This window comes from Pieris napi, chromosome 9 (assembly GCF_905475465.1).
Source record: "Pieris napi chromosome 9, ilPieNapi1.2, whole genome shotgun sequence".
In the NCBI taxonomy this organism is placed as follows: Eukaryota; Metazoa; Arthropoda; class Insecta; order Lepidoptera; family Pieridae; genus Pieris; species Pieris napi.
Genome location: NC_062242.1, coordinates 1,738,899 through 1,760,051, shown reverse-complemented (window position 1 = coordinate 1,760,051; position 21,153 = coordinate 1,738,899). Strand labels below are relative to the sequence as shown.

General features: G+C 34.3%; 1 protein-coding gene across 1 annotated transcript; it reads left to right on the top strand.

Moving 5' to 3' along the window:
• The first annotated feature begins 4,554 nt into the window (after positions 1 to 4,554).
• On the top strand, positions 4,555 to 21,074 carry LOC125052529. The gene is made up of 5 exons (XM_047653427.1): positions 4,555 to 4,727; positions 15,469 to 15,572; positions 16,667 to 16,783; positions 18,222 to 18,451; positions 18,531 to 21,074. The coding sequence occupies exons 2-5, from the start codon at positions 15,471 to 15,473 to the stop codon at positions 18,922 to 18,924; spliced, it is 843 nt and encodes a 280-aa protein (XP_047509383.1). The 5' UTR covers positions 4,555 to 4,727; positions 15,469 to 15,470; the 3' UTR covers positions 18,925 to 21,074.
• The last annotated feature ends 79 nt before the right edge of the window (positions 21,075 to 21,153 follow it).

The window sequence follows — 21,153 nt, the reverse complement described above, 5'->3', positions numbered from 1 at the left end:
GGTCACTTTTATTTATAATACATATTTTAAATAAAATTATACATCATATAATCACATACATAAATTGCACTTATTCAAATATCACATACAAATTATATCTATTCATACTCCGGTATATCAGCAAAACTGTATCCTGGATATTCTTTATATGCATAGTATGCTATCCTTACATGATAAGCGCCTGGGAGGAACATAATACAGCCTAATAGTATGATTGGCCAAAAGCGGTCTGAATATTTTGTATCAATATGACCAGTAACTATTAAAAGCCCCACTGTTAGTAACACTGTACCAACTATGAATAAAAATGCAGCTAAAGCAATAGCTTTCCATGGTATCTTCTGAGGTGGTACCTCAAACTGAGAGTCGCAAAATCCGCTGTCGTCATTTGGTAGTCTAACATATCCATTAGTAGGCCGCCCAAATCTTAACCTTGACATTCTGGAAAGTAACGTATTTATTAGCAGGTATATCTAATACGCAATATTAACATTTAACGAATGAAAAAACGGCATTAATAAAAGAAAATCATTCCAATGTTATATTTATTACCTTTTTTGTGAAATTGCCAATTTAGCGAAAGTCTTATCTGGATTAAATTCAAGTTTTTTCTATAACCAAGAGCGAATAAATAATCAATACGAGATGTAAACAAAATTTAACCGCACTCGCTAATTGTGTCACTACTCACTGCATTGTTTTGACAGAGCTGAATGCTGATGATATTATTTATTAATTTATTCCTAATGGGAAAGGCAAAGGACTTTAGTCAATACAGCCATTTTTGACAGAGCATAAATAACTGTCAGAATTGTTTCTGACAATAGACATAAAAATATTTACTAAAGTCCGCGCCACCACTCATTGCCGACGGGAACCCCGGAACTAAATTTATTGTTACAGTGAAATATTATTTTATTCGTTTTAAGGTTAAACATTAGATGCAAATCTTGGAGACTAGTTCGCGAATTTCATATTAATTTATGTTACGTTGGGGTAAATTAGCCTTGCACCTAGCACTAGCAACATATTACTACGCCGCGCTACTCGCTAGCGCCGCGTCTATCGGCATTCAGTGGTGGCGCAATTATGGCGTAATTATGAGACTAAATTCAACTATTTTAGTTAAAGTTGTATAATGTATAGCATGTGCTATCTAGCAGATTATTAACCATTTTTGGCATAATATATTCTTAGGGATTAATAACTTTGAGTAACGGACAATTATTTTTAGATATTTAAATACTGACAGTTTATTTTTCAAGGTCTTGCGCTGTCATTAACAATATGTAACATTAAAAAAAATTGATTATTTTTGAGTGATTCTCAAAAATCGAAATTTATAACTCATTCATATTGTATTATATTTTTACTTGATAATAAAAGCACAACAAAAGCCTCCTTTCTTATTAAATATTATTTATGAAATACGAGACTTGGCCCTTAGTCTTGTTGCTGAACCTCACCGTAAGACATGGCGATTGCCCATTTTGTCAAGACGTTTTCTTTCGCTACCAATGCTTTTGTTTATTTGCGAAAAAAGTATTATTAATGAAGTTGGAGTTCATATGCTACTATAAAAAAATGTAAAAGTGTACTTATAGTATAGTAATAAAAATGTACAAATAAATTTCTAATACATTGTCTAAAATTCCATTATATTATTTTGTTTTTTACAGCATTTCTGCCACTTGATACGTCCAACTTTAGCGTGATTTGACCTGAAAATCACATTATACAGACTATTAACATAAACACCATAATGTAAGCGTACAAAAAGATTTGATCAAATATTTACGAGGCTTGAGCACGTCACTTGGTAACTGCACTGCCCTTGACCGAACTGCAGTATTCACATAGAAATATAGCAAAGCTTCCTTCTTTCATGTAAAATTGCTTTTTAGGATAGAGTTTTACATAAGATATTAGTTTATCTTTTATCTTAAGCTCACATAACAATTCTAGGGGAGGAATGTATTGATTTGTTTTTGTGTACAGTGTTCCCACAGTGGTCCTTTAATTTTCTGATAATGATGAATTATGTTTGAAGAGATAATGTGTAATTAGATACGAAAATTAAATTCATGATTTAATACATAGCGAAAATTTTATTGAGTGTCTAAAAAAAATATAAGCTTTTAAATTGCATATAATTTTAAATATATATCTAGACTCATGTATGTTTCAATCGTACTAAAATGATTTATTGTTATTCAACATGATTAGCTAGCTCACTGCCGAGTTTTGAGATCGGTGCGGATTAATGAACTATATAAAAATTGCGTACAAAAACAGAGGGTAGCTATCTCTATTTCATATTACAGAGTACCACCCACTCTTTCACGATTTAGTTTTCTTATAAACCTATTGAACTAAATTGTAGACGTACAATTGGAGTTGTTCAGAAAAGTTGTTCGTAATAATACCTGCAGCTGAGTTTCATCATCGGCAGTCGAGGCAGAATACGAAATTCTACCCGTATTACCACGACGTCTATCGTTCCACAACTGAGCGTTTTTAAGGCAGTTTTTGCCGCGCACCACTCCTATGTCGACCCAGCTGCCAACTGTATTCCGAACCCATTCGACTTAGGGTCCTTCAAGAAAAGAGAGTATCAATATTCTTAAAAGGCCGGCAACGCACTCGCGAGCTTTCTGGTATAGAGTGTCCATGGGCGGCGGTATCACTTAACATCAGATGAGCCTCCTGCCCGTTTGCCACCTCTTCTATAAAAAAAGATAGAAACTGAACATAGTACTCCAAGAAGGTGGAGTTACTACACGTTAGTGTATCGATTGACATAGTCTCAAATACGTGAATTTTCTAGAATTTTCCCTTGTGCGTTAAATCTTGAGAATGTAATGCGCCATGCACTGAGCATAGGGCAGATGCCAAGTAGGTTAGCCAAGACATAATTTAATGGTTAAATTAAAATACTATTTCCTTTAATATGAACACTTACACCCCATAGAGTTAGGAACAGTAAAACGCACGAAAGGCACGTTCAACATCGTATGATCATTTAATACTTAGTATTAGTTTTTTTTTAAAAAGGGATTGTTAGCTGAGAATTGAATGGACTTATTGGGATCACCCCGACTTGAAGCCGATACATGTCCGCAATTTCATAAATCATATATGAGGGCCTTACATATGAAATTGACGTTTTGTCCTACTGACCTGGTAAATTGCCACTTTGGCCTCAAATATCTCCTCTTTGGTTAGGAATTCCAAATTCAATTTTTTACAGCTATATGTATTTGTTTTTGGAAAACCAGGATTCATTTCATTTTCCCGTTTTAATATATCGTTATTTACGAGTACGAGCTCCACCGTGGCACCAGTGTTGCAGAAACGGCACGAAGGATTAATGATGTGTATGGTGGTGTCGCAAAAGAAAACACATTGCGTTTTTGGTTTCAACGTTTTCGTTCTAGAAATTTCGACCTGCAGAACAAGCCCCGTGGACGGCCGGAGACTAAAGTTGATATCGAGGAATTGAAGGCTATTGTGGAAGCGGATGGAAAAGCTAGGTGGTATACAACCAAGGCTCAGACCAAGGTCAATCGCTCTAGGCCACTGCTGCTTCACGACAACGCTAGACCACGCATTGCACAACAGACTGCCACCAAATTAGAGGAGCTTCAATTGGAATGTCCAAGACATCCACTGTACTTCCCGGCACCTTGCTCCAACAGATTACCATTTTTTTTTTTTAATTTGCATGCAACTTCTTGCACGGTAAAAAATTCAACTCTGATGGTGCAGTCTAAACTCCCGTCCGAATTGTCTTTTTATTAAAGGTATAAATGCCTATGAGATCGCAAAAGTGCATAGATATCAATGGTACATACTTTGATAAATTAAACATATTCTATTAAAAAAATCTACTCTTAAGGACATAATATTTTGCTAAGCAGATTTCTGTGTATATACAAATAGTTCTTTCATTGTAAATCGAAAAACCTGCAAGTAATTAAGTCACGAACAAGGAGTTATATAGTTATGACTACATCACCCATAGCAACATAGAATAATTTGTGTAAAATGCGGTCTAGCTATTCTTTAGATGGTCTATTTTCTTTTAATCCGGAGTAGGCACTAATTAAAACCTTAACTCAAAATTGAAAAACATAACCGTACCTACTTGCACTGTTCCTACCCATTGTTCTCTTTTATAAAATAGAGATTACCTACTTTTACCCTATTTAGTTTAACCCCTTATGTCGGGCATCTAAGCTACATACAGATTACTGCAGTTGGTCAGAAATGCTAGTAAGCTAAATGCCGATATAGATGCTTAGTAACAAGCGAGACACGATCCCTGGACTGCGGCCAAAACAAATCTAAGTGGATCGATAATGCAAACTTTTTACAATTTAAATAATAAACAATAAAACCTCAAACGTTATAAATAAAAAAGAACACAAATTAAAAAAAAATTCAAATTACGAACACGATTAGGGTACTGCGTATACTGAGTAGATAATCGCTTGCGGTATTGTTCAGTAAGGCGCATGCGTGATTGCGCGCGCTGCCACAGGGCCCGGCTGTCAGTGGCCACTCCGCCGGCAAACTGGTCTTGAGGCACACGCGCGCCCTAGGTCCGCTACGCCAAGCAACGCCGGCCCTTCGCGGCCAGGAGCCCTCAGGAGCTCAATACCAACACAGAAACACCTGCGAGGGCAGAGCGGCGGCGTTCGCACAAGGGGTACGGCGGATCAAAGGTACAATTTTTATTACATCCCCGCTCAATAAGTCCCCTAACATATTGCAGTTGTTCAGGGGCCGCTGTATTGCAGGGTGCGAATTTATTTTGCTCTTTTAACGAATAATAATATATACTATTTCGTAACGGATTTGAACAAAAATTTAGTATAACGATTAGCTGTTTGTCGTGCTTTATGAAATATATGGTTCTAATAACAAAGTAATTTAAACTAATACGTAACCTCACCCACGGCTACTCCCAAAAACTTGGGCAATAAACTAGATTAACTGAATCCTCTCTGACAGTACTTCCAACATATTAAAATTATCGTTAATATATGGCTAGTATGGATTTATGGGCTGGTCGTTATTTCACGTTATCAAACACCGCAAGGTTAATTATTATCCCGCGTCATCGTCTGCGCTTAAAGGATAGCTATGTCGAATATAATAAATAGTTCAGTAGTTTAGCTATTGATGTAACATTCACCATTTTAAGTATAAAAGCTGATGGATTTCCTAGATATGAATTAAAAATTGACCCACTTAATATGTTCCTTCCAAGATCAATAGGTTCAGATTTTTAAGCAACAATATCTCTTTGGTTTTGCTCTAAATTCGTTTTAAAATCTAAATAACTCTTAACCAATGTAATGTAAAACGTAAAATGAATTTCAAATATATTATTTATGTTAGTATAATCTCGAATCGTCGACGACCAATCCATTTCCGAGCGGCTTGATCCCTTGGCGTTGCGTAGAAAAGAGGGGTCACTCTGTATCTTCTACCGCATTTACCATGTAGAGTGTTCAGAGGAGTTGTACGGATCAATACCGGCAGCTGAGTTTCATCATCGGATGTCGAGGCAGAATAGGAAATTCCACCCGTATCACCTCAACATTCGTCGTTCCGTAACTGAGCGTTTTTTAAGGAATTTTTTGCCGCGCACCGCCACTATGTGGAACCAGCTGCTAACTGAACCAAACTAATTCGACTAAGGGTCCTTCAACAAAAAGATACCAATTCTTAAAATGCCGGTACTCGCGAGTCCTTTGCTATTGAGAGTGTCACTGGGCGATCATTTAACATCAGGTGAGCCTCCTGCCCGTTTGCCCTCTGTTCTATAAAAAAATCTTTTATTACAAAGTCTTTTCTATCAAAAATATCGTTTACTTATCGCCTCCAACAATTTGCATAGAGATTTAATGCCACTTTAAATTCTTTTTGAACTTCACAAAAGTGTTATTCGAAAGCATAGTTCGCAATCGACTATTGAAAAGTCGGCGTCTATTCAAGATTGCTATTGATCTCCGGCAAAATGTCGCATAAAAGCGTATCTTTTATTATTGGCACTTATGTGAATATTCAAAATGCAGCCATAAATATTTAAACAAAAGAATGTTTTGTTTTAATTATTAATGGCTATTTCTTTTATCTTCATGGGACATACATTTAGTTTTGCAGTATGATGATGCTAAATGTTTCCCATTAAACCGTTAAAACTAAAGTTCTTCTTTTTATACTTCAGCTAAATCAGTTCAAACAATTCTTGTATATTTTGGCACATACGTAAATATGTATAAGACTTAGACAATTAAGCTGCTTTACTATATTTTGTAACTATTTTTTTCCTTGTTATCTTACCGAATATGAACACTGTCAATCGAAATAACGGCTTAAAGGACTTATCGTACTATCGTAGATCATTTAGGTTATAAGGGTCTTACAAGAAAAGAGCGTTCCAAGAGTAGTGGTAAAAAAAATGTATCATCTCTTACATTTATCGGTATTAATATTAAAACGATTTTCTGCTCAAAAAGAGTTTTTATAATGTCTTTGACGGCATTAATTTTTGGAGACTAGATTTGCCTTTGATTATGTAAAAAAAAACGAGGTTCGCGATAGCCAGTGATAACTCTGGTGTAAGACGTTGATCAGATAGTAGCCGTACTCAAAGTCGTTTGTTACGTTAATGGTTACTTAAGCTAAAAACTTTGGCAATGTATCCTTAAATCACCATCTATAGATACAGCTGATTATAAATTAATCAACTGTTTGTTCCCTTTGGAGTAGAGACGCTTGAGCCATGGGGTTCAAGTGCACATGCGGTAATTTAAGATTTAAGTTGGCGGCTGGTAGGTCGCACCGGTGACCCCAGAGCTGGTGCTTTCCTGGCTCAACGCATAAGTATCGCAATACAGCGATAAAATGCTGCCAGCGTTAAAAGAACACTGCCACAGGGATTAACCTTTTTAATTTGTTTATATTATTACTATGCAGGTTAAGAATATTGTTAATACTGTATATATATGTGTGTGTGGGAAATAAATTATTTTATTAATTTATCCACTGTTACATATGCATTAACGGGCGAATTTCAGTACAGCATACGTGTATATAACATTCGTTAATCCATTGGGTTTGTTAGTGACATCATTTGTGACGTTTATATAACATCAATGTGTACAAATTATTTTAAAGCTTTTTAATTTGTTCATTTGGAACGTTAATTTCTGGAACTGGATAGAATTGAAAAAAATAATGTTTTGGATATTCCATTTAACTAAGCTCATGCTACAACAGGAGAGCTTACTACATATTATATGAAGAGCTTTTTCGTCTTTGACACAACTTATTGTGTGTATTACTTGCGTTACTTTTAAGGTAAGAAGTTATAAAATATTCAGAGACAAAACTTAGTACTATATCCTGAAAACGTATTGGATGATGTGTATATTCTGGATCTTACAGTTATTATACGCAGTGCTATTGATATAATATTGGTATTTAAAAATGAAAATATATACGGCTGCCAGACTTGGGAATTATCTCAGAAACATCTTTTAAAGTTTAGAACATGCCAAAGAGGAATTGAAATAAGCATGTGAAACACTGAGGCATCGCAAAACAGCAGAAGAGATAAGACGCATAAAAGGCAGACGATATAAAGAGAATAGGAAGCACAACTTGGACAAGAAGAGCTAACATTAGACAAGAATAGAAGCAGCTGGAAGAGGCCTATGTGTCACAGGACACGCTGATCACCAAAACCGACATATCTGATTTATTAGATAAAGTGAGGTTATCTAACTTAAACAAGTGCTTATATATCTATTATACTGGATGTCAGAAATAAAGGCTTAATATTAAAATAAACTATATATACTTTACCAATTCGCAATCCATAATAATAATTTCATCTTAAACATGTATTTAATGTAATGCTTTTTAAAAATTTCATTTAAGTTGATTTCTGTTAAAATTATAGTTTAGTGTGTGAAAAATTTCTTTACGTAAACTTAATTGCTAAGGCCCTTCAGACGGCTAACGACTTAAGACCAAAAGGAGCACTTACTTTTACATATTTATGGTTTTAAAACAAAAACTTTAAAAAATTATCATATGTTAAGTCGTGTATATTTTTTAAGAAGAAATAATACATATACTCACATTAATGACATATTTAGTTAGATCGAAGTCTAAATAAAGGAATCATCAGCAAAATACTGTTATATTTAAAATAATCTTATACTTGTACCTACAAGAGTTATTAGCATTCTTTGTAGCATTTGTTATTGCATATTGCAAATTATATTCAAGCTATGCATAAAAAAAAACTGATTTAGTTATTATAAATTGGGGTTCAAAAGTGTTTAAGGGTCTCCTGAATTTATTTTATTAATTTCTCAAAGTTCAACGCTACTAAACTTATCTTTTCACACGCTAAATAAACACGCGATATTTTCCAATGTTATTTTCATAATTATATTTGCTTTAACATTTTCACTTTAAATTAATTGTTATTTAACATATCTTGTCCCTATTATCGTTACTTTTAACCATTAAACCAGATCTCAATCAACATTAACAACGTTATTTAAAGGGAAAAAAACAATTGTTGAACACAAAACCACGAAAACGTTGCTTATTAAAACATTTCAACAGTAATTGTGCTACGATTAACATTGATTGTTCGGCTGTTAAGTTGAGTTTATGAAAAAAATATTCGACACTTTATATTTCATCATAGCAATGTATTTATTTATTAACACTTCATTGCATACAGAAATATAATACAGTTGACATAAATGAAAAGGAGGGCAACTGGCGGCCTTATCTCTTTCGTACGATCTCTTCCAGACAACCAATATATTTAGAAACATTGATAATCTGTTGTCTAAAATCTCTATGCACTGTTGTTAGTTCTAGTTAAAACTATTTGTTATATTGTCTTGAAATACTTAATTGTTAAATACGCAGTGGTGGTATCTTGATGATCGTGACGCAGGACGCTACACGCAGCGCATTTTCACCTATTTCAACTGGCTAGGCGTCTCCGCCTAGAGTATAAGTTCGTGCTTACAAACTCCAACGGATTTTGCTAGGGTAGTATGTAATTCATACTAGCACTGACACCGTAATGCTGTTTAGGATACAAAAACGGACCAAAACGCACCCAAAAATAGGTCAGGTACCACAGTTTTCTTCTTAGTAAAATAATTAAGGAAATAATAATATAATACTCTAAGATACGACCAAGAATTGAAACGCGACTTTTATTCAAATAATCACTTGTAATTTTGTGAGTAAACTACACGAGTTCAAATTAATATTTTTGTTATAGAATAATATGAACAAAATAGTAAAATCGTAATATTTCATGTTGACTGCAATTCTCCACGAAGATATTCAAAATGTAGGTAAGCGAAACGAACTTTTATTCTAAATGGAATGCGAAATGCGGGTTTATAAGTTCTGAATGCGCTAATATTCAACTGTTATGCAATTTCATGTTCCTTTTCAGTATTTGTTTAACTCAAATTTCAATTAGGAAATTAATCATTTATACATTAAAATATCATTTATTTTACAACCAACCACTACAATTAATTATTTTCTAAAAGATATGGGTTTAATTTATCGTCATTAATAAGTTCATAATGGTCCTTTTTACGGACATTCTCTTGTGCCACGGACTCTTTATTCCTTATCAACTACATGACACCAATGTTAACTGCTTTCGGGGCTGTCTTGCTATTTATTATTTAAATTTACTAAATTCGTTACTGAAAGCTTATTGCTATGAGTTATTAAACGAAATAAGCACTAAAATATATATTTAATTTATACAACACACACCGATCCGAATTCTTAAAACGTGAAAATAAACACAATGTTCATTATAATTTAATTAAGTCACCTAATACTGCACGAGAATGTCCTTGATTAAGGTTTATTGAGCAATAATGTATTTTATTGCGTCACAGCAATTTGTCTAAGATTTGGGCCATCAGTTGATGCTGGCATTGTTTGGACCCCCGTGAGATGCATATAAGTCTTTCCTGCGCCATTCCCGTGATTTTCCGCTCCGTGTTACATAGTATGATAATTATGTAATAGACGGTACACGGTGTATCTGCATACACACCTGATTTAAGCCTTTTATGAATATTAACATTTAAATTCTATTTATGAGTATTCTAGTTCTTCGAGACATCGAAAAAGAGCAGAAGAGATCAGATCAGCGACCAAAGTAGAAGACATTATAAAGAAAATAAGGCAATTGAAATGGCGCTGGACTGGGCACATGACGAGACATAGCAGGTTGAAATGGACAAAAATAATTGCAGAATGGCAACCACGCGATGGAAAAAGGAAAAGAGGAAGACAGAGCAAGATATGGGCAGACGATATAAAGATAATAAGAGGCACAACTTGGACAAGAAGAGCTAATATCAGAAAAGAATGGAAACAGCTGGAAGAGGCCTATGTGTCACAGGACACACTGACTACCGAAAACGAGTCAAGTGACGTATTAGATTAAGTTTTATTTATGTATTAGAATTAAGTGTTTTTTTTTATGTAACTTAAATAATTGTTACTGTATTGTACTGGGTGTCAGCAATAAAGGCTTAATAATAATTATTATAATGAGTATTAGAATGTGGAGAAAAGAAGGTGCTGATCTTTCTCCGACCTAAACGGGGGATCCTCGACCAGTGTAACATAGAGAAACATAAAATAAGCGCCCGGAATAACTTTGTTACCGCGCTTCAGGGTACGACGTCATTGTATCTGCAGCCGAAGGCTATAGCTGTCGCTACCAGAAATTTATTTATATCTGGTTAGTTTTATTTTAAATATTTTATTTATTTTAATCAAGCACGTACACATTAAATAGGTTCGATTAGGGACAACACTTAACGAGACAAGACGCATCCACGACTGATTAACTTATATAGACAAGTATAAAGAAAATACAAAATTATTATACATAGCAGGACTCGCAATAATACAATGTACCTGAAGGGCTGGTTGAGCGACTAGCTTATACAGTGAAAACATCATGAGAATCTCGGACGTCCCCAAAATCGATGGCATCGAGAGATTACCTTCCTATATAGAAAAATAAGTAAGGAAACAAATATAGCAATCTGTAGTCATGATCACGGGTTTTGGTCTCGTGATTTAGATAACAATTTTTATACAAAAAACTATTATAAAGTAATATTATTAATCTAGATAAAATCACACAGTACGCAATTTTGAAAATGAAATTTGTTCATAAAACTGTTTACGAACTTTGCTTAGAAATAACGAATTGTATATGTACTTACATCTTTGTGTCTCTTTTTGATAGGTATTTACTGTGCGGTGAAACGAGTCATGTTATAACAATTTACCTAATTAGAATTTATAGATTAGTGGCTTTGTTTTCTAATTGATTTCTTTTCTTTATCGTCAATAGTTAAGACGGTAAAATTTAAATTTACTGATGTTTGTTGTCATTTTAACTGTCGAGTTTTCAGTCCAAAAAAATAATATTAATCACTGCAGATAGAAAAAGATCGATCCAGGCGCTGCAGTGATTCGCCAGTCCCAAGGGCGCAGGCCCACTAAAAGCCTGAACTGTCTACGCAATTTACCTACTTTTTTTACGATCTTTCTTACGATTTGGAAGAGTAGATATTATTTTGTGAGACAAGGAAATACATTACAAATCTACTAACCCTGAAGTTGTGAACATAAATATATCGGAACCTTCATTGAGAATGTCAGCTCTGTATTGAACAATATTAAGAGCAATATATTGACATATTATGGTGCTTTGCATTAAAATTAATAGAGCGGGATTAAGAACGTTTCTAGAATTTTGATGTGATTGTGTTTGGAATACAAAAGATATATAATATATATTATTATAGAGTCAGAGTCGAGGCTTAGTGCTCAGTAAGCCTCTTGTATGTTAAAACATAAGTTAGGATATACTGTGAAAATTATAAAGACATTTGCCCGCAGAAATGTGGTAGAAAGGAATAGCTGAGTCGCTAGTACTGTAGTCTGTAACTTCAGAGTGAAAGAAATTGGGCCATTTTTTCCTCTGTTTCATTAGGTAATCACTATGAAACATGTTTTTGTTTTTTGGATGCCATGCCGGAAGACATGCATGACCAGGGTTAGTATAAAGCTCACAATCGCATTCTTTTACTGCTTTGAATAAACATTATACAAGAGGATGTCGTAGGCTACTTAGGTCACTATAGTCGCGTCCATTTTTTAACCTTGGCGCTAAGTAGCCCTTCAAATATAGCTTACAGTCCAAGCTAGGAGTGCGAAAAACGTAAATAACGAAGTCTCGGATTTGGCATCGCGCCAAAGAGGTCTCAACCTTTTGTTTTTTAACGATGTTACTTTGGCTCGTGGTTTCACTTTCGCAGCAACTAATTTGTTAAATTAATACCTAGTTTAATGTATTTTTTTATATATTACTTACGACTAAACAAAATAACAGGAGCTATGGAACATTCTGCTCCTCAGGATAATGCTGAGCCAGGGCCAATTACAACCACAGCACACACGCATAACACACTTGAAACGAACCGAAAGGGAAAAGGGATTTTTTTTATATCTCTCATTATATTTTTTATTTTATTTTTTTTCTTTGATTATTGTTATTTTGTGTGTTTATGTGTGTGTGTTTTAGTTAGTAATAAATATTATGTCTATATCTACTTACACACTGAAGGCTTGTCCGCTATACACGAATTTGTGCGCTCATTATTTACAATTATGTGTAACATGTAATTTTAATTAATAGATTTAAATCTGATCCTCACTTAATGAATAAAACAAATATTAAGCTCTTTCAAATGATGTTAATCCCGATGCGATGGACTGACCGCCTGACGCTAAGGATTGCCCCAGACAAGGGATATTGAAGGAAGTTGAGCATAACCAGCATGACATTATGAACTGTTGGCTTGTCTATGGACAGTATCATAGTTATAGTTATAGTTATAAATGCTAAAAATGTACAAAAAACTCCGACCGCGGTCGCTCACTGTAATTTTAGCTCTCCGTATTTATTCCCGCAAAGTGCTGGTAAACAATTTGTTTTATAAGGCTGCTGATATAGCCAACTGGTAGTAAATGTAAATTTAGAATCAATTTAACATCCTTTCTGTTGACGTTCATAAGTGTACTTGTTTACCTATATAAATAAAGTTATTTTGAGTTTGGGTATTTGAACTATTGATCTACGTAGGCGATTAGAGCAAATGCTGATGTATTGAATTTCGTCGTTCATTATAACGAGAATTCGAGAAGCATCAAGCAAATCTCTTTAATGGGTTTATTCGAAACTAGATACGTACTCTGGCTATACTTTAGTTAGATAAGTTAAAACTTTTTTGGACAAATGGTAACAGCAGTTTCTTCTGACCTTAGTAGCTTTTGCTCGTATTAATCTAATTTGCCAGTTAAAAAAGGCACAAAAGATGGGAAAAGTATGTTAAAATTCAGTGGCGCTTCAATCATTTTAGTTCTGGGCCTCAGATTTCTGTATCTGTTTCATGATCATTTGTCAATCTAATAGGCAAGTTGGTGATTCGCTTCCTGTGCCTGACACACGCCTAATTTTTCGGTCTAAGGTAAGTCTTAGCGATGTTTTCCTTCACCGTTCAAGCGAATGTTAAATGTGCTCATAGACATAAAGTCCATTAGTGCACTTCCGGGGATCGAACCTATGAAGTCAGAAGGCCAACACTGCTCAAAGCAAGTTAAAACGTGGTCTAATTCAATTTCGGCTATAAAAAAAATTAAATTATATATTCAAACAAAGGTTGTTTCGAGGCACCTTACTGTATCTTACCTTCCATCAGATAACCATCAGTACCAATTCTTAAAAGGCCGGCATCGCACTTGCGAGCCCTCTGGCTTTGAGAATGTCCATGGGCGGCGGTATCACTTAACATCAGGTGAGCCTCCTGCTCGTTTGCACTTCTAGCCTACTTCTATATAAAAAAAAGGAAATATGTAAATTACATTAATATTATTCTTATACATATTATACCTATGTAATGATTTCTATTATTTAAGCTTACGTGTTGCAAACATAACATCGATCGATGCATTCGGACCTTGACCCACGTTGCAGTAGTAATTAATGCAATTTGTACACTAGGGCGCTACATCCTTGCGTATCGCGTTGCTCCATTATTATCATTGTTTGAATGAGCCGTAACCCATGGAACAGCGATATATAGGTCATTTAATTATCTCCAATAGAGGATGTATCTATAGAACGTCGAGTTAAAGAAAAAAAAATATCACTGGCACTACAACCTTTTTAGGTCTGGGCCTCAGATTTCTGTATCATTTATTAACGTATAGGCAAGTAGGTGATCAGCCTTCTGTGCCTGACACACGCCGTCGAATTTTTGGGTCTTAGGCAAGCCGGTTTCCTCACGATGTATTCCTTCACCGTTCGAGTGAATGTTAAATGCGCACATAGAAAGAAAGTTCATTGGTGCTCATCTCAGGGATGAGAGTCGCACGCTGAAGCCACTTGGCCAACACTGCTCCATTAGAGTTAAAAATTATTAAAAATGTATGGTTGGTGAAATTATTTTATCTTCGATTCTGAATGAATATTTATCGACAGTCCACCGTGCTACGGCGTAGAGACTCTACGACCGTTTTGGCTTAGTGAAAATTTATGACTAATCAATCCAATGAATAAACCATTTAACTAAGAGAAAGGTTTAGTGATTATATTAAAAATAATGTACAGTTCTCGTATATATAGCTATATAACCGTTTGGGTTTAAACGTATGACAACGGCTGTAGGTCATATCTAAATACATACTGATATTTCCTATTATGTTATCTCTTGCTACGAACTGACATACGATATTGTTATTGTAAGGGACACGTATGTTCTTTCCCATAGTAATTATTCCAAATCAATACCTCTATATTGCTTGCAACTTTTTCCATCATTTTTTACTAGAGCCATAGAGTTGTCTTTTGTTCTTTTGTTAATATCTGGGTAATGACGTGTTTTTTTTTAAATTAGGAATAATTGTTTATTGCGTTCCTTATTCATAAATCTAATTGAATTCTTTTAGTATCATTTTGTTTATTTCTGTAAAATTGTGTCAACACTCGGAAGAAAGTTGGAGATAAGTACTGAGCTGAATTTTGTGTAGTCCAACTTCGTACGTCGATAAAATCGCTGCACGATTTTATATTTTAGAACTAAAAATTGTTAGTAACAAATATAATATGGAATTAAAAATATATTAAAAAATCAATTGCCGCTATCATCCTTTCCTTAGATTTTTGTATTGGTTTCGCGTTTTTTTCTTAATTGGCAAGATAGGAACGAAAAGCCTGAGAAAACCAGCACGTTTTAGATGTATAAAGCTTTACAGATGAGTGCAAATGGAAAACTTAATGTTAAATCTTTGTTTCAGAGATGGAAATCGTGCCTGAGGGGAAAAATTTTCGATTGGTAACAAAAGACGAGCTCCCAGCTGTGACGGATGTTTTAGTTCAGTATATGCCTGAATCTCTTAAGGTAATAATGGTGAAAAAAACATTGGAGCTTCAAAGATATTTAAATACATAGAGCAGCCATCGGGAAAATTGTCACACAAATTCTTTAAACCTATGCGTTAGTTCTAATATAGATTCATAATATGTATTATGATCTGTCTCTAGAATTGTCTCGGTATCTATTTATTCTCCACTCCACTCTCGATGCTCGAATTATTATCAATCTCTTCCACATAATATTCTTTGCTTAACAAAATATCGTAGAAATTATTCCAATATATCAAATTTTATGGCCTAAATAGTCCTAGTGTAGTATTGTCTTTGATTGACATAACTTTTACACATTTAAATAAAAAACTTTTTTGACCGGATTGAAGTTATGTATTATTATAAATTTACAACTATTTAACATAATTTTAAATTTATCCGACGTTTCGCGTGCTTTACAGCGTGCGTGGTCACGGTGACTGAAGACAAAAGATGTTGAATGTCAAAAAGTATCACAGCTGCAGCTGTAAAATTATGTTAAATAGTTGTAAATTTATAATAATACATAACTTCAATCCGGTCAAAAAAGTTTTTTAGTCCTAGTGTATTGATAGAAGGCTTCAGGTATTTGATGTAAGCCTTCGCAACAAACATGGCCTCAAGGCTGCGATGCACGGAGTATAAATTTGTATGATCTATTTTTTTCCCCCGCTACGGCATAATTTTGTAACAGGCGTTTTTGTAATATATAATTTTTTATTCTATGAGAATATGGTTAATGGTTATCATAATATGTAATTAAGACGTAACATAAAAATATCATATGTTTATAGAAAGAAATAATTTGACCGTAAGTCTTTTTTTTTTAATTATTTCCTATAACAGGGAACAAACAAGGCTCATCTTATGTTAAGTGATATCGCCCATGGACAGTTATAATGCCAGAAGTGCGCTGCCGTCCTTTTAAGAATAGCTATACGCTCGTTCTTGAAGGACCCTAAGTCGAATTTGTTCCGTTCTAAATATAAACTTAGCAACATTCATTTTTAAATATCAAGACATTTACGAAAATTTTCCCTTAGATGGCTTCTTCAATCAACAAAGTTTTTACGAAATATTTGGTTTCAGTTTCATCAGACGATTCAAACATATCTAAACAATAAGGTTTGGGACTTTCATTTTTATGTGGCGAAGAATTGGCCGGAGGACCCGATTTGCTTACACTTTCCCGGCTGTACCAGTACGGTAAGTATTTATCTATTGAGACTGGCTATTTACTCTCTCGTCGTATGGGCTATCATTATTTTCTTAGAAAGTCCAACAACCCGAGACCGTATTGACATTTGAACACGCTTACCTAATAGATACATAAATATGTTTCACCATATAAAGAGGTTACAGTATTAATATCGCTATTAATAAAGGTAGGTTAGCTGAACGGAAATTGAGGATAATGTATATTTTAATGGCAAATCATAAAACAATAAATTTTTAGGGAGGGCCTTATCACTTGGAGATGTAAAACATTTACCACCCATTTTCAGACCTAAATATACACAAGTTTTATAAAAATTGGCCATTTAGTAGAAGACGACACACTCACACAATATTTATACATGGCAAGTTTCTTCTAAATTAAAAATGCAAACATTCTTCTTAGGTGAAAACGTCTTTATGATAATGTATATGTTCGATTAATCCATAAATAAAAATATTAAATAGTTAGACAACCCCCTCTAATGGGTATCTATCTACCCAAACAGCGCTTGTGAAATACTCCGTAACTCCCAGGAACGATTATTGAACGAGTTAAGTTGTTGTTTTGTACAGAATGATCTTAGGGAACACAGCTACGGATTTTTTGAGCTAGTAGCTTTGAAATTGTCCTTTTGGACTCATTTCTACTGAGTCATGAGATTTATTATTGGAAGTCTGCGGACGACAGCAAAACGCACTAAAAACTATAGTAAACAAAACATTATTCCGATAGATTTCTGAATAGCTTCAGCGCTATTAAATCATTTCAATGAATCACCACAATAATAGCGCAATTTAAATGATTGCAGTGTTCACAATAAACACAGATTTATTAAAACCTAACTAGTGTCGTAGAGCTCTCGCTTCAGCTTGAGAAGACATCTTACATTTTTAATTCTGTTTTCATACGAGTCTATTCATATTGCAGGAAGTAGGTCAAAGGTATGGATTATATTTTCAAGTCAACGTAATTACTCTATTGAAAATATTATGTTACAGTTATACTATTTCGCTATTATTGCTCAGATGTATATTAGTATTTATTAGTAGCATTATATATCTTTGAAAGACAAGAAAATACTTTATAAAAATATATTCATTGTGTAAACTCTATCTTATCTATTTATTACTTAATAGGATTAGAATTTTTTACTATAATTTTTATAAATCCGAGCAAAATTAAATTTCGTAGGTATGGAGCAGACATACATATTTATCAGCGATTAGCCTTCATTCAGTACAAACATTTCAAATCTTTTTATGCCGGGAATCAAAACAAAGCGCTCCGTATTATAAGCGGCTTGTATTTGTGCATTGATGACGATTGCCAGGGAAACCGTTGGTAAAATCGGCGTGTAAAATTTTGCGGTCTACATTTCGTAACTTTTTTGTTATAGGATTCAATTAATCATCGATTTTATTACAGCCAAACAGCCATCCCTATGAAAGTGTAACGATATTCTGTCCATCGGAGCGTTCTGAACTGGTGGACCTGGTCACCAGCGAAGACATCTTGCTGGACCTCACGAAACCATTGTACCTGAACTTCACTCACGAAGCTATCGTGAATCGCTTCGAGAAACGATATGAAGCTCAAGATAAGATTACTGGAGATGTCTATGTCTGTGATAACCCTCCAACGGATTGTAATGAAGAGTAAGTATTTAAAACTTGAAGTTAAAATTTATTTGTTTTAAAGAACTTAACAAACCTTAACAAACCTTAATTTCCATAGACTGCCACAGGACGTGGAGTTAGTTCGCCTTCAGCCAAAGCACATGCAAGCAGTGCATGACCTCTACCCGGCGAGTGACATTGAATGCCGCGAAGTCTTCGAAAAGCTCGTCGCCGAATTACCCGCCTATGGAATCTTCGTCGAGGGACAATTGGCCGCTTGGATGGTCCAATCTTACTATGGCGCCATGTTCTCCATGCAGACACGCCCAGAGTTCCGCCGAAAAGGCTACGGGATCTACTTAGCTCGGCGTCTCACCAAAGAAGTAGCGGCTCGCGGCTACAAACCGTTCGTCGTGATTCGTCCGGAAAACGACGCCTCTCGCTCGCTCTACTCTAAGCTTGGCTTCGAGAAATGTTTCCGAACGGTCCGCGCCGTTTTACATCCGCGCTAATCGTTAATATTGATAGCAGATTTTATTTTTTTAAGACTTTTGAATAAATAGCTTGCGATCTTTGATCGTTAGAAAATTTAGTAGTAGCTTTAAGATGTGGGCGACTGTTGCTGTCGCACTCTCTCGTTTGGTTAGTACAACGAATTATTCATGTACGAAAGCAGTAGTCGCTCGTTGCGTTTTAGCATTAGCCAACCGGCACTAGCATGTCAAAAATAAAAAATATTTTTTTTTTTTAATAGAATCGGCGTTCTGCGTTCTCAAAATTACCTAAGTACTGCCAGTTTAGACTTTTGAATTTTTGACATGTTAGGAACTAACTCATATAGTTGAAGCTTATTCCCACTCGTTGATCGAGCGGTGCTACTTTATCTCATGGTAATGATGGAAGATTTGGACCATTTATTGTGTGTGACATACAATCTGCGGTGGTATTGCGACCTCTTTAATAAAAAAGTACAATGTGACGACCGCTTACCGAATGCGTGGTAAAAATAAAGTAGGAACATTGCATAGTCTATAGTACATTGCATAGTTTATAGAACCTGACAGTTGGCTATGGATATAAAAAAAAATATTAAAAAGTCGCAATACCACCTCATTACAGACTAGATTTAGGTAGGCATGAGAATGGTAGTAACCGTTACACTCGAGATGCACAATTGTTCCAATACATTAAAATATGCACCACCACATTGTTACTTTCAATATAATATTATAAAGCATTAATATCTCAGGGCTCGATAGATTTGTGACAAAGTGTAATCTGGATTTGGTAATCTGTGTCTATTTTGACTGTAGGATCGATAGTTTTTGATAGAATTATAAATGGAAAGTAATAATTTATTTAAGTACCTTTGTATTTATTTTTGACGCTGTATTGCATTTATAAATGTTTAAATGTAGGAATCATATTATTTAATAATACGACAAAATTGAATTTTGTCCACTGATTTTTTTTAGTTATTTTTTTGTAGCTTTCCGGCATTTCTACAAACTAAAACTTTGTTACTTTATAATATAAATTATCAAAAATATTTGATACAAAATATAGATAGGTAGGGATTTTAATATGAAAAACCAACTTTTTTACTGTAGGCTTCATAAATTTTCTACGACATAAATTGCGAGATTAGAAATATTAAAGGTAAAACTGTTAGATTTATAATTGCAAATATAATTTAGAACTTTCGCTTATTAAATGTATTCAATATTGGTATTTACCTACTAAGTTAACTTATTTTAAGCTTCTCTGATTTAAATGTATTAGAATCGGAAATGGTCTTGAAAGCGATGTGTTGAATGAGAAAAGATAGTTGTTACCTTATTAATCTAACATTATATTCCAACTTCCTAACACTAGAACACTGGCACAGCACTTCATTAAAGCTAAAAGCGAAAAATCAATGCTTTAACGAGCTAGATATTTGCTCAATTCCCAGAACTTCCATTGTATTCCTTAATTTACTTGACGAAAAATTAGCCATTTCATATTTGGCGGCAATTTACCGTGGCATGTTTAAAAGTTGCCAGGCGTAACTATAATATTGGTCTCGATTAAATTTTAGTATGATATTTAATTATTATTATATTTTACACTAAATGCCTAAAACACGAAAAAGTATCTGTGTAATGTGTAACTATAATTTATTAATAATTATTGTAATTAACCTCCTTACTTATGAAAAACGCGCCTTCGCTTACCTTGTACTGGTTTTGACGTTTGAGGGAATGCAATGTCTCGGGCCTTTATAACAACCGTGTTTGTCAACCTAATTATAACCCCAGTTTAGAGAAATTTCTAAGTAAGGGGGTAAGATAATTAATGACTAGTTTTAAGTTATGTACCCATTTATTCGCAGTCATCAACACGCAATCATGCTGAAGCTTATAAATTCCTACTCGCAGTTAAATAGTAGGACAAATTTCTTCAAATAAATATTGTAGTATACCTTTTCTGAATTTTTTCTCTAGCTCTTCTCTAAAACAGAAATGCAAAGGACATTTTTCCGTCCTTTAACAGTTGATGTCTACGGAATAATGCATTAAAATGTTACGTTATACATTTTTCGCGCTACATATGTAGTGTCGATTATAATAAATTGCATACCTTGCAAAGGTAATTACAAAAATAAAGAAATTAACTTCAATCGACTATGTTATTTCTATTAATACGCCAAGTTTCAGGGTCAACTTCAGGGCAAGTTTCAGAGTCTGGTGTAGCTCTAA

Excerpts from the sequence above, each read along its gene's own strand:
- LOC125052529 (XM_047653427.1), top strand. The coding sequence starts at position 15,471 with ATGGAAATCGTGCCTGAGGGGAAAAATTTTCGATTGGTAACAAAAGAC. Across the intron at positions 15,573-16,666 it reads ATATGCCTGAATCTCTTAAG|TTTCATCAGACGATTCAAAC; the intron begins GTAATAATGGTG and ends ATTTGGTTTCAG. Across the intron at positions 16,784-18,221 it reads TTCCCGGCTGTACCAGTACG|CCAAACAGCCATCCCTATGA; the intron begins GTAAGTATTTAT and ends ATTTTATTACAG.